Raw genomic sequence first — 13,578 nt, forward strand, 5'->3', positions numbered from 1 at the left:
TATGTACATAGATTTGTAGCTAGTTGTTTCCTTCCTGCTTAAAGAATTGGGTGTATAATACAGTGGTGAATCCAGAGGGGGGCACACCGGACACACCCCCTCTTTATTCATTGTTAAAACAAAAGAAAAATGAGGGGGGAGGGGCACGTGCATCCCCCTTTAATTTTGTAAAGGCGCCTTCCCTTTACGGAATTCCTGGATCCGCCCCTGTAATACATGTATGGAGAACTAAATTTTACATTAACCCGTTGAGGACTAGTCCCGAGTATATTTGGGCAGGTGTGTATGGGAAATGTGTATTGTAACAAAATCAGTCCGTCCTCAGCGGGTTAAGAGAGGCTAAGGGTTAAAAGGAAATCTTGTGGGCACGTCACAAGAGGACACAGCACGTGATTTGATGCACAAAATAGACATTTTGGATTCCATGCTTCCCTTTGCGTTTCCTTGATCATCTCCTAGTGAGGTGTCCAAATGCGTCAGTTTTTCATTTTTCACATTTGAAAGATTGCAGACCGCAAGTGCTTGCTGTCTAAATATAGCGTGCCTTTCATGGATGTGCGCAAGCCAGACGTAAAGATCAAGGAGGCATAAGGGACTTGCTCAAACATGTTGAATAGATCACACATTGTAGTTTTTAGAATGATCGGGTGTGTGACCACGAGCAATAATTGTGCGATGCGTTTCCAGTGAAGATTATAGGGGCATGAAATGTTGAGCACACGAGCATTCGTGGAATTCCTCAGAATGTTGCAGTTGACGTGTTACCCATTCTTAGGGGGAAACGCTTGATTTGAGTACATTTGAATAATGTAGGTTTCAAGTGCTGTGTGGCCAGTCGTGCGTGGCTGTTACCGCAAAGAATCAGTAATTGCTAATACAAATATAACATTCTTTTCTTTTTCTGATGAGGCATGTTATATTTGTATGTCATTATTTTCCATTGAGTATCCTCGACAGGTACACTTGTAGATGTACTGTATTTTGTTTGCAGTTTATACACTTTTAGAACACTATGTTATAGGGATCATTATTGTTGTTTTTATTTTGTTTTAGAAAGAGATAGAAAATTCCTTAAATTATGATATATTATTCAACTATAGAAGCAAGACATATACTAGAAGGTAACAAGGAGATGAACGTCTATTTAGGAGCAATAAAAAGACGCGATCTCACCAGTCTTTCCCCATAGTCTATGGGTGCGTCCGAGTGCTCTTCTAAAGCGAACTGTACCGTACCCTACCCGCGCCAGAGGAGCGCTCGAACGCTCCTAAAGCGTACCGTACCATACTGTACCGAGCCAAAAGTGGACCACTTCCCGATGTGCTCCAAAAGCGTACCAAAAGCGTACCAAAAGTTCGCTGTAAAGCATGGGCGTATCATGCGCATACGTAACAATGCAAAAACATCATTCTCTCTGTTCGGGACAGCTGTAAGTAGTTCAAGCGCCAGGTGGATGACATTCTTGCTACAAGAATGCGTGACCTTTTCTGAAAATAAATCGTGAGGTACGCTTCCTCGACAGAGCGCTTGAATGCTTCGAATCTGGCACAGTTCGGTATGGTATGCATTGGTTCAGTTCGCTTTGGTTCGCTTTAGAGCGCTCGAACGCACCCTATGGGGAAAGACTGGTGAGATCGTGTCTTTTTATTGCTCCTAAATACCATGTACAATTGTACTTTCAAACCTTGCTACTAGATATTCAAAATGTTACTTATTGGAAGGGGGGTTTAGAGAATTACGGCTGTAGATATGGAAGAATTCTCCTCCTCTCCCCCTTCCCCCCCCCCCCAAAAAAAGGAAATGCATATAAAGTAAAGATTGTGTGTATTTTCATAGAGCTGGATAGACAAGTGTCATAACCCGTTGAGGACGGACTGATTTTGCTCCAACACACATTTGCCATAGACACCTGCCCGAGTGTATACTCAGGACTCGTCCTCAATGCGTTAGTACATCTTGTACTGTATGTCATGAACTAGTGCTGGTGTATTTTTCAAACATTGATATTCCTGTCCCACTGGCTCCATGGTAAGCAATGTTTTGAACCTTCCTCAAACAATGGTACTTCTGTAAGTAGAGGGCACATTGCATTCATATACTTTTGCGTAGTCAAAAAAGCCCGTGGGACGTTTATTCACATAAGCTGCAAGGAATTTTGCATCAAATCTGAACTCCTTTTTGATATCCAGGAGGTATCACCCAAGGTGGCAAAATGTGCCAGTTGTGTAACATCTTCCCCACACGCAGCCACGCATCCCTGCACTGTCGAGTGCACTCGTAGCCATGGCAACGAGGTGAATTGTACCGTGGGTCGTGTAGCGCTGCACTTGGCCGGATGAACGAACGGCAGTGCAAATCAATCTTGGAAGGAGGGAACTGGTCCAATGTCCCGAGGCGAAGAGAAATCTTAGTCTGTGATCGGTTCTAAGGCCTCCCTGAAACTGGAGGATTGCGGAAGAAAGCGTTAAGGCAGGGGACGGGGAGAGATGAGAGAGGGATGAGGGAGGGAGGTTTGATGTCAATCTCTGGAGGAGGCTGGATTATTGAGGCTTTATCTGATGGAACAACTTTTCTTTCAAAGGAACTCACTGCAAAACCCACAGTGAGAAATTTTGGTTAAAGTTTTTTTTGTTTCGAAAAAAATCATAAGAACCTAGTCAGATGACATTTCTTTCAAGGATGTTGGTTTGGAGTGTGTTGCCACCATTCAACTTCTGCACTGTTTTTTCTTTTCTTTTTTAATCAGGTTTTGTTGTTGTTGTATTTGTAAAGAGTAACTAGCCAGCCAGAGAATGGGTAGAGGTATGTCTGCTCATGACAATCTAAATCTAACTGAAAGTCTGTCGACTTTTGAGCATCATGATTTTGATCAAACAGTCTTGGCAGGCAGATAAAAATAGCTTGTCCAGCAAGTGTCCAGTATGAAGCGAGTCCTTGTAAATTTCACATTACCGCTGGACAGGGCATACGAGAGTTTCATTATGTGCTGCTATCAGCTTCATCGGTATTAACCCTTTGAGGACGGGCTGATTTTACTGTAACACAGACTTCCCATAGACACCTGCCCAAGTTTACTCGGGACTCGTCCTCAATGGGTTAACCAAATGATCTGCACCACTCATACCTAACTGCTTACAACTTTTTTACCTTATCTTGCCTTTACTGTTATTTTATCATTAGCATAATCATCATTGTTATTACCTCCACCAAGAAGGTTATATTTTTGTCAGCATTTATTTGTTTGTTTGTCTGTCTGTTTGCAAAATAACTTGAAAAGAGTTGTAAACAGATTTTTGATGAAACTTACAGGAAAAGTTGATAATGGCAGAAGGAACAGGTGATTAAATTTTGGTAGTGATTTTGGAATCTTTATCAAGTTTTCAAGGATTTTTTGTTACTCTTTTGGCAGATAGGGTCAATGAACTTGGGAGTACAAGCTGCGCGTATTTGAGGTTTGCATACGCGCACTAAAACGCATGCTCTGCTCATCAAGGCGCCACGCAGCAGGAAACTGATGAGGTAAACACAAGGCTTTTTTATCATTTCGAAATTGCGTGATTTTCAGCGTGCGTGTATGTGTGGAAATCATCAATATTGATTGTGGAAATGAGCTGCTTGGCGGAGGTCCATGCTCTCAGAGTGCTTTTCTAGTTCTTTTCATTGACATCATAATTCTGTTTCACAGATTAAACAATCTCCTTATCAATCAACAAAAGCATTATATTATCATTGTCAAACTTTTCAACATCACCTTTATCATTATTACCCGCTGTATTTATATAGCCCTATCCTTGTAACTACTATAATCACGTTTCTTTTTCTTCCCAACTGTAACGTCAATGCCTAACACATCCCTTTATGCTTGTCGCCATGACGATGATACCGGAATACCCTCCAATGTGACACCTGTTAGCCAGCCTCTCATTTTCTCTATCAACATACCCTGGCTCATAAAGGCAGTTCCCCTTCTATGACGTATGCTAATGCTGTGTGTGTACATGTATGTTTGTGTTTGCTTATCTGTGTGTATTTGTGAATGTGTGTGTGTGAGTATGTGTGTATATGTTATGAATGTGTAATTGGGTATTGGGATGAGTGTGTGTTAAATGTGCTGATCAATAATGTGTATTAGTGTGAGAAAGAATATAAATGTATGTGTTGCTCACTACACACATTAATAATGCAGCATGCAATAATACCAGCTGTATCTCACACAGTAAGAGCGCATCCAGAATGTAATTTATCTTTCTTACACGTTAAAGAAGAGTGGAAGCTCCAGACTGAAAAATAAAATGAGATATGATCCCTTTAATGCTCAAAAGTAAGAAGTTTTGGAATGTAAGTAACTGTGGTGGTTTGTGTCAAGAACCTTGAGTGTAAACTGACTCCTACCAGTCTTGCCAAACCATCTTATACCCTTCAGGAAATACTTCAAACTATGATGTTTGGGGAAGATGCTTAGGCAAACATTGCATATCAATTTTATCAAAGGATGGTGCCACTACATGTTAAAGCCCCTTACAATTTTTTTTTTTTTTTTGTGACAGTTTTTTTTTCTTGATAAAAAAAAAATGACTACATTTATTCCAAAAGTGATGATTACTGGTACTTCTATTTTCAATTTATTCATTTTTTTATAGTGTATAGTATCAAAAGATTAAAAGTCAATTTTAAAAAGTCATTGAATACTGCAAGTGTTAATGAACTGTACATGGCAGTGGGTATGTGGATTAATTATGATAATTTTTTTCTGAGCCAGTTTCATCTCCATTACTTGATTGCTAAAATCCCATGCTTTCTAAGTCTGATTCTTGATGTTGCATACATTGTGCGATACCTGTGCAAAATGCAATCATGTGAAAAGGCAAAGTTTTACGTGAATAAGATTGTTGGGTTTTTTTTGCTCCTTGAACAGTAGCTTCCTGAAACTCTGACTGTACTTTAAAAGCACCCCTGGCAGATGTTTATACCATCACTCAGCAGCCGAGCATAATACCCGCACACAGACTGATTGTATGAGATGAGAAAGCAGGAGAGATAGAGAAGGAGCGGAAGAGAGAGAGAAAGAAGGAGAGAGCGAGAGAGCGGAGGAGAAGCCAAATGATTGATGAGATGTAGAGGGATGTATTAAAGGGGAGGAGAAAGAATTTTGATAGAAATGGAGACAGAGAGAAGGGTTGGAAAAACAGAAGACAAAATGAATAGACGGAGAGATGGATAGACTGCCTGACAGACAAGAATAAGGTAGAATATCGTTGGCTGAGAACCAGAAAGGCACTATCGAGTTTTAAGATTCAAGCACAAATAAAAACAAAACAGTCAATTTTCATGAAATAAAGAGTTTATTTGATAAAGTAAGGCTAGATTGGTGAACATAGTTCTGTATATCAGTTACATTAGCATCCATGTGAATTTGATATTTTTTTTTAAGTTTTACTGAAAAGAAAGTGATTAAAAAAATTGACATCACAGTGTCAAGGAGATCATGCTCTACAGTGTGATACCAATAATTCAGTACCCCAAAAAAACTGCAGTAACAGCCTTCTGGTACTCAGCCAACAATATGACAGTTTCATTGAGGCATGATTTGAATTGAGAACTGAGCCGAAAGCTGCTTGAATAAAGAGACAGAGAGAGAAAGAGGAAAGGAGAGAGAGAGAGAGAGCGTATCACTATATTCAATCAGGGGAAGAAATCAGAAATTGGAACTTGAAAACTACAGACTTTGGGGAGCTGCATTACCCATTGATAAGGAGTTGAATGAGATTTCTTATGATAGGAGGGGAAACAAAGGAAATCAAGAAATATCCGGGTTTACGCAGAAAGCATTAAAATGGATGAGTTGAAGCCACAACGCAAATTATGAGAAGTGTAGAAGAAAAGGCCAAACTAGGAAAACTTGGCTATGGAGATGATCGAGGTACGGAGATAACAGTTGACAGACTGTTCGTAGCATTTTATGCTACAGCAGCACATATGAAAATCATCAATATGAGCCGTATTCATCAAAAGATGAAGGGAGATGTGGGACGTGAAAGCAGGTAGAGAAGCATGAAAATTACTCAAAGTGAGATAAACAGAGATAGAGAGGGAGATATGGAAGGGTTGAAGAGAGATAAGCATAGATAGTGGGAGAAGAAGAAGAAGAAGAAGAAGAAGAAGAAGAAACAAGGAAAGAGAAATCAGAAGAAAGGAATAGCAAAACAAAGAATTTGGTATCTCATAGCCTAGTAAAACAGAGACTATAAATCCATGAGGTGTATTTTGTGTATAGGGATATGAGTATGTTTACGTACATATACAGAGGTAAATAAGACTGTAGATATATACAGTATATATGCATACATTTATGTATATGGCAATGTTTTTGTAGACAAATGATGTATGTGTACATGTATACGTATTTATCTATATGTTTAACAAATACAGAGAGAAGAGAGAGAGAGTGTAATACAATGGAAGTTTAGAGACATAGGATGACCACACACTCCCATGGGTCCAAGCGGTCTTGGTTTGCCGTCCAATCATCAAATTGACCCTGCTGCCGACAACGACATGATTAAAAAAGAAACGCTTTGGGACCCTGGAACTACCATCTTGTCATTAGGTACCCCATCAGTCTGGGAAATGAGATTACCTTGTTCCTTCAATCACGCCATCATTATCTTTAATGCGCTCCTCCAGATCCCTTTAATGAACCAATATCAAGAAAAGCATGTCAAGAATGCCTCCCGTTCTATGATGAAAGTTCGATGTACAAAAGTAGAGTGACAAAGCCTTGTCGCATCCTAACACAGACTTAACTTTTTTTCCTTATTATTTTAGATTTGGGCAAAAACTAGTCTGAAGCAGGGTTGTCATCCCTGGCGAGATAAAAGCCCTCATGTCACAGGGGCTCAGGAGATGCTCTTGTTGCCGTGGCGACAAATCCACCGAGAATGATGTCACATGCTTATTCCATTTCCCATCAGATGCATGCATAGATGCATATTTCTTTTTTTCAACTCCTGCAATTGAAAAGCTTAGTGGTTTCTCTGCTCCAAAAACTGATATTTCACTGCATAATAAGGCCATGTAATGAGATGAAGGCTGAAACGTGATACAGTGTACCAATTCTGATCGATTCCATTTGTGCATGCGTGTGTGAGGTTCATGTCAAATGTGCCACAATAATCTAGGGCATTACCTTCTAAGGTGGCCTGTGGCTTCGTTGGTTTTTGTTCCTCTGTCTGTCTGTCTGTCTGTCTGTCTGTCTGTCTATACATCGTTGTCGTCAAGGCTAGAAACTAATGATGTCATTACTTAATCATCACTGACATCTGAGCCAGGTGTGTGTTTGTGTGTGTGTGTGTGTGTGTGAGTGTGTGTGTGTGTGTGTGTGTGTGTGTGAGTGTGTGTGTGTGTGTGTGTGTGTGTGTGTGTGTGTAATCAAGGGAGGGGGGAGGGGCAGAGGAGGATTGGAAAAATGTTTGCTGGTGTCTAAAAGTAGTTTTTTTGATTAACTCTTTGTAGCCAACGCAGGCTTTCATAAAAATTTCAACAATAGCTGTGATTGGGCAGTCGTGGAAATGGAGGTCGCTGCTCTTTGAGACACCATGGTGAAAGTGGGGCATGGCCATTTGATTGGGATTTTGTTATTTTTAGATGTGTTTATTAGGGCCCCTCTTTCAGATCTGGAAATTACCTCTTACATAAGTGGAGTAGGATTATACAATCCTCCAGTCAATACTTTTAAGTAATAATGTGTGGAAATTGTTCTCAGCAAAACAACCACCCCCCCCCCCCCAAAAAAAGCCACATCACATATAACAAGCATGTATACAAACATTTGTATATATGTATGTATATATTGTTCTTATGTTATATCTTCTATGATACTCTGTTGTTACATAATATTCTGTTCCACAGTGCCATGAGTATCTCTTTGGGTAGAATGAGTGCTTTATAAGAGTCTCTCTATTATTATTGTTATTATTATATTGTAGTTGTCTACTCTCCCATTAAATAGTGTATCACTGTAAAAAAGTAATATGTTTCACAGTCAAACTGAATTATTGATGCTGTTAGTTCCTCACATCTTACTTTACTTCAAGATTCTTGCTTGCATCTCAGAACATTACAATCACTGTCAATTTATCTTCCTAAACCCTCCTATGTATGCATGAGACTTAAAAACTTGTCACCTGTGAGATTTTGTAGTCTATCGCCTCTGATAAACAGTGGGTTTATGCTGGTAATGAAATGAGATAACTCAAGAAAATATGTAAAAGTATGTGCAGTTATCATGTATAGATATACAAACATACATATATGCAATGTTCAGTATAGTTTTGTTTTCAAAAGGAGTGGTTATTTGAAGTTTGCAGTGTAAGCTGATGATGCAGAGTTAGTTGTATGTAGTTCCTTTGGTCCAGAACTAGGGCAATATTTCATGTCTTTCTATGTGGTGCTTGTGACACTGCATGGTGATGAGGAACCCATAGCCTCAGCTGCTACATATTTGATGGACATGTCTCTCGTAGCGGGCCGCAACTTGTCAGGTTGTAAACTATGTTAATTTATGTGAAGGGTGGACTAAAGCACCTGCACAGATGCCTTTTATCCTTTAGGAATATGGTCCCGTAGTAGTTGAGTAATATGTTGTGATACAGATCCTGTAATATTCATCATAGTTTATGACAACATCTAAACCATTCTGGTAGTTGCTGATGAAAAGAATAGATTAAAGGGGAAGGCTAGTAACTGATCAGTGGGAATCAGTGGAAATGCTGGGAGATGATTGTTCCAATCCTTATGGGATTCATTCAAGAGTTCATTGTATATCTATTGTTGTTCGAAAATGATTTGCTTCAGAAAGGTCTCATATTCAAGTAATGTGCAGTTTAATGCTTCCAGGTTAGCGTCCCTGGTCAGTGACGGAGCATTAATCTGCACATTACTTGAATATGAGACCGTTCTGAAGCAAATCATTTTCACACAACAATAGATATACAATGAACTCTTGAATGAATCCCATAAGGATTGGAACAATCATCTCCCAGCATTTCCACTGATTCCCACTGATCAGTTACTAGCCTTCCCCTTTAACGAACGTAACCAATGAGCATCATCAGTGGGATACATATTCACCTCTGCCAACCATCTTCAGTAGATATGAAGTTTGTCAACTCAAGCAAATCCTCATACAATGTGTACGAACACATCCACTCAAGATTTGCTACCTAATGAGTTAAACATTATGTTGACATAACTGTTGCTTTTTGTTTTGTAGTGTTTTTTTTTCTCCCAAAGCTTGTCTTCCTGTCAAAACTTTCCCTGTAGGCCCGATGTAGCAACAACCAATGCACACAGAATGCATGCATCACCTCAAAATGTATCCATTAGCATCGAGCATATAAAAAACCTTGTTAGAGTGTCCTTCTGATAATATCCATAAATTTGAATACACAGGTTGAAGTGATTGGTAGATGTGGGCAGAATTCTAGTTGGATCTTTCCAGATTAGTGGAATGGTATGAATTATGCATCATCAAACCAACAACTGTTGAATTGATTACTAGATAGCGGCTCCGGTGGAAGATTCAAAGGGCAGTACATGGGAGTCGTCTGGAGCATGCGCCTTTGATACAAGGCATGTTGTGTCAGGCGTGGGGGTGAAAAATTACAGTCCCAGGGTCAGAGTAGAGTGTAATTAAAGTGAGAAGTGCTTTTTAGTTACCGATCTAATGAGATTTTCTCCCTTATTACGTCTTGATACGTCTCAGTAAAGAGTGTGTGTGTGTGCGTGTGTGTGTGCGTATATGTGTGTGTGTGTGTTTGCCTGTGTAGCAGTCTTACGCAAGTTCAGATAACATCCAACTAATGCCTTGTTACATTGACTTCATTTGAGGGTTTGCAACTTGGAGGTCAATGCATACAGCAAAAAGCCAGTGTGGGACTGGAGAGGAATAGATTGTGACCATAAAAACCACATGCTAATTTATGGATCATGCATATGCTAGTGTCATTTATTGCCAGCAAGAAGTAAACAGTATTGTTGAGTTCATTTCATTTCATTTCATTTTTATTTCATTTCCGGCCAAAGCATATAATATGACAATTTCATATAAACAAAGTAAGTACAATGTAACTATTACATTTCCAAATGAAATTTAGATACACGTCATTTGTTTACATGAATCAATAAACATACTAGTTGAAAAAATACATGGGCAAAATGTGACTGAATCATAAGAAAGAAAAGGTCGGAAATGGAGGGGACTGCTAAAAAGCCAAGCTTGTAGAATGCAGTCCCCTCATGAGTCGTGAAAATTATAGTAATAATGCAACAAGACAATTTGACATAGTCCTCGGGAAAGAGAACATAAAACGAGTATGCACACAAAACGCACACACAGACAAAAACAAAGCTGCTCTCTTACATACGCGTGGAAAGAATAAATAGGAGGTCAAAGGCCAGAGGGGGACAGGAAAACAGAGGAAGAGAGAAAAGGGCAAAGGAGGAAGAGTTCAAGGGTCAATGCCAGGGCACATGAGACTTTGGTCTTACCAAGAAGTGGACTATCTATTAGTAATATATATAACAGTTATGAGTTGTTGAGTTGGTTGACGTATCTTCGTGCCATTCCATAGAACCATGTATTTGTGACATCCATCATTTCAAAACCTCATGGCTGTTTTTAAGCCCTTACTGTACTTTGTTTGCAACCTGACACATTCCGTGGACTGCCATCTCTGCCATTTGGTACAGCTGTCTGCCAACTGATTACCAATGAAAAGAGATTACCCAGTTGCAGCTGAGTGCCTGTACACTTAGATGATTAACAGAGCTTTAAATGTGCAAAGAATCATCGTGGCTAGGCACAATGTTTTCTAACTTTCCAGCAAAGATTGTCATAATTGTCTTGACATTGAACGAATGAGAGAGTGAGCCCTTTACACTTGTTGAAGTGGACGTGTAGTTGCATGAGTAAAAAGTCATGAGTAACAACACTTTTTTTTTCCATTTTGATGATGTTGTATTTTTTCATAATGATATTTATCATTCAGTGCTGGAGCGTTATGGAATAAAATGAAAAGTCTTAGTTCATTTCACTCCTAATTTGGTCATAAGCTAATTCTGATTCAAATCTCAGAACCATGAAATAAACGGTAAAGTACTAAACTTGTAACTGTTCCTTAAATTGGCAATGTAACAGAAATACCAAAGTTTATAATCCTGTCTCAAATCTTCTTTAATCATCTTAAAAACAGATTTGTTGATTTTTTGCAATTTCATGCAATCTTTAGAATCTCAAAATAAGATCTCCAATAGAATTTTGAGTTTTCAACCTAAACAAGGACAAGGTGATAATTTCTGCTCTAGAATTAGTCGAGGACTTATTAGGCGAATGTCACGCTTCTCTCATAACACATATTATCACATTTCTCTTCTTTCTACCGTCCAGGATCCCAGGAACAAGCACAAGTTCAGGGTATACAGCTACAGCAGCCCCACCTTCTGCGACCACTGCGGCTCGCTCCTTTACGGTCTCTACCACCAGGGCATGAAGTGCGGATGTGAGTACCACTTGAACCCCCTTCCTTAACCCTATGCATACTGGGGTCAGAATGAAATGCAACAGGTGGTTTTGTCTGTTCTCATTACACTGCTGTGCATACAACAGGGCCCTAGTGCAGTCTGTAACAGCCAACTGATGTGTATATGAATCAAAAGATGCGGGCTGTGTGTGCATTAGTTCATCAATACCAGGGGCCAAATTTATGGAATATCTTGTATGTTGTTCCATACAGTGTGTGGATTTACAGACAGATAACAGATGCCAGAGTAAAAAGCTGTATTGCTGACAAACGTAGGAACAAAAAAAGACATTTCTTGCATGTAGCATGAACTTCACATAGCATTGGAAGCAAGGGCAGATAGTATGTATCTGACCTGGTACGATTCATTGCAGTCAGGAGATGACTTGGCAACAGACACTTTGCTGTGATAGATCATAATTGGACAAACTGTGATCCTTCAAAGTGGAAAATTTCACCACTTTTGTGACATATGAAACTGGTGCAAAAATAAAAACACGCAAAGTTTTGCTGGTTATATGTAATATCACTTTATGCTATGATATCATGACATTGAAATCATGTGAAATTCATCTTACCAGGCCAAGCACAAAATTTACCCATGTGAAAAGTTCCACTTTTACAGTGTGCATCACAAGAGATATGAATTCAACATCTCTGGTGGCATCTTCTCCCATCTCGTTTCCATAGCGATCTGACTGCATCAGTTGCTTACTCATGCAAGCGCCTCCATTCCCTCTCATGCCCTATCTCCTAAGGCACGGATGCATGCTCCGATGGCTTTTCTCAGAAGAAAGGTGTCGGCTGCATGTTTTGAGAATAATTCATCTGTTTGTTTTTTGCTGATGGACCTGAATTTCTCCAGTGAATTCTTTGATTTGCATGACTGAATACTTGATGATGTCACTCTGAAACCTGCCCTCACACTGTGTGATTTTGTCTTGGGATAATGCGTGTCAGTGCTACTGTGAGCGATATCGCAGGCTGTTGCTTTCCATTGAGGGGTAGTTCATAAATCATCTGCCATTTTATCATAGATCTCAGACTGTGTACCATAGGACCATATTCTGCGATGCGATATTGCATCCCAAGAAATCAGTGTGAATGTGAGGTGGATTTCATTTAGGTGGGAAGACCTCCACATTTTGCCTGGATAAAGAAGTACATGCAGAATCACTCATGAAGACACCTTCAGTTTCGTAACTGGAGCAATGCCGTATGGAGTTCTTATTGAATGCACTCATTACACTGTATGTGATGATTTGGTGACTGATGATTCAAAGCATTAGCACCATGCCAAACTTTTTCATCCGCATTTAGTAATCCATTCACACTTGACCTCATTGGAAAGTTAGCAAAGCCCACTCACGTATAGCAATGTGCCTCAGTCCCACAGGAAGGCCATGGTGACATGATAGTGATTAAGGGGATTAGCTAATCTGTAAACATTGACAATTAGTTTCCAGGAATCTGTGGCAATTGGCATAAAACAGAGATCCAGCATGTGCCAATCTGCACCAACAAAGCGTGTTTATGGTTTCAGCCAGAGTAATGTCACATAATGACTGCACATAACCCAACAGTTAGTACTCAAAGACTTGATGTCAATGATGTAATGATATAGCTATTCAGTAGATATCACACCTAAAACATTGAAATAAGTACATTGAAAATATCAGAGATTTTTGTTCCTTTTTAAAAGGAATTTTTAATGATTACATCATTACATTCCATGATCATCACAGCCACAACATCCAAAAAGAAATGACCTTTTCGCTCTCAACTCCCAGGGGTTAGAATAATTATATCCTCATCAGCGAACACAAAGTGCTGAACTGGAGGGAGAACCGTGATGGCAAGGTGGAAATTGTTGCGTCAAGAAACACCCTTCATCACCTAGCCCCCACTTGTCATCTCACACCACCCCTGGTTCCCCCTCCCTTCCCCTTGTTACCTCACACCATTCCTGGCTCCCCCCCCCCCCTTCCCCTTGTCCCCT

At 39.7% G+C, this 13,578-nt stretch overlaps 1 protein-coding gene across 1 annotated transcript in view; it reads left to right on the top strand.

The window, feature by feature from the left end:
* LOC139741030 (protein kinase C-like) overlaps positions 1-13,578 on the top strand; it is a 170,420-nt gene that overhangs the window by 42,019 nt on the left and 114,823 nt on the right. The window contains exon 2 of the mRNA XM_071651619.1: positions 11,447-11,558. Within this exon, the coding sequence (XP_071507720.1) occupies positions 11,546-11,558 (13 nt within the window). The 5' untranslated portion in view covers positions 11,447-11,545. The remainder of the gene's footprint in view (positions 1-11,446; positions 11,559-13,578) is intronic.

This window comes from Diadema antillarum, unplaced genomic scaffold, assembly GCF_040938485.1.
Source record: "Diadema antillarum isolate AM-2024a unplaced genomic scaffold, OU_Dant_1.0 seq00000898_RagTag, whole genome shotgun sequence".
NCBI lineage: Eukaryota > Metazoa > Echinodermata > Echinoidea > Diadematoida > Diadematidae > Diadema > Diadema antillarum.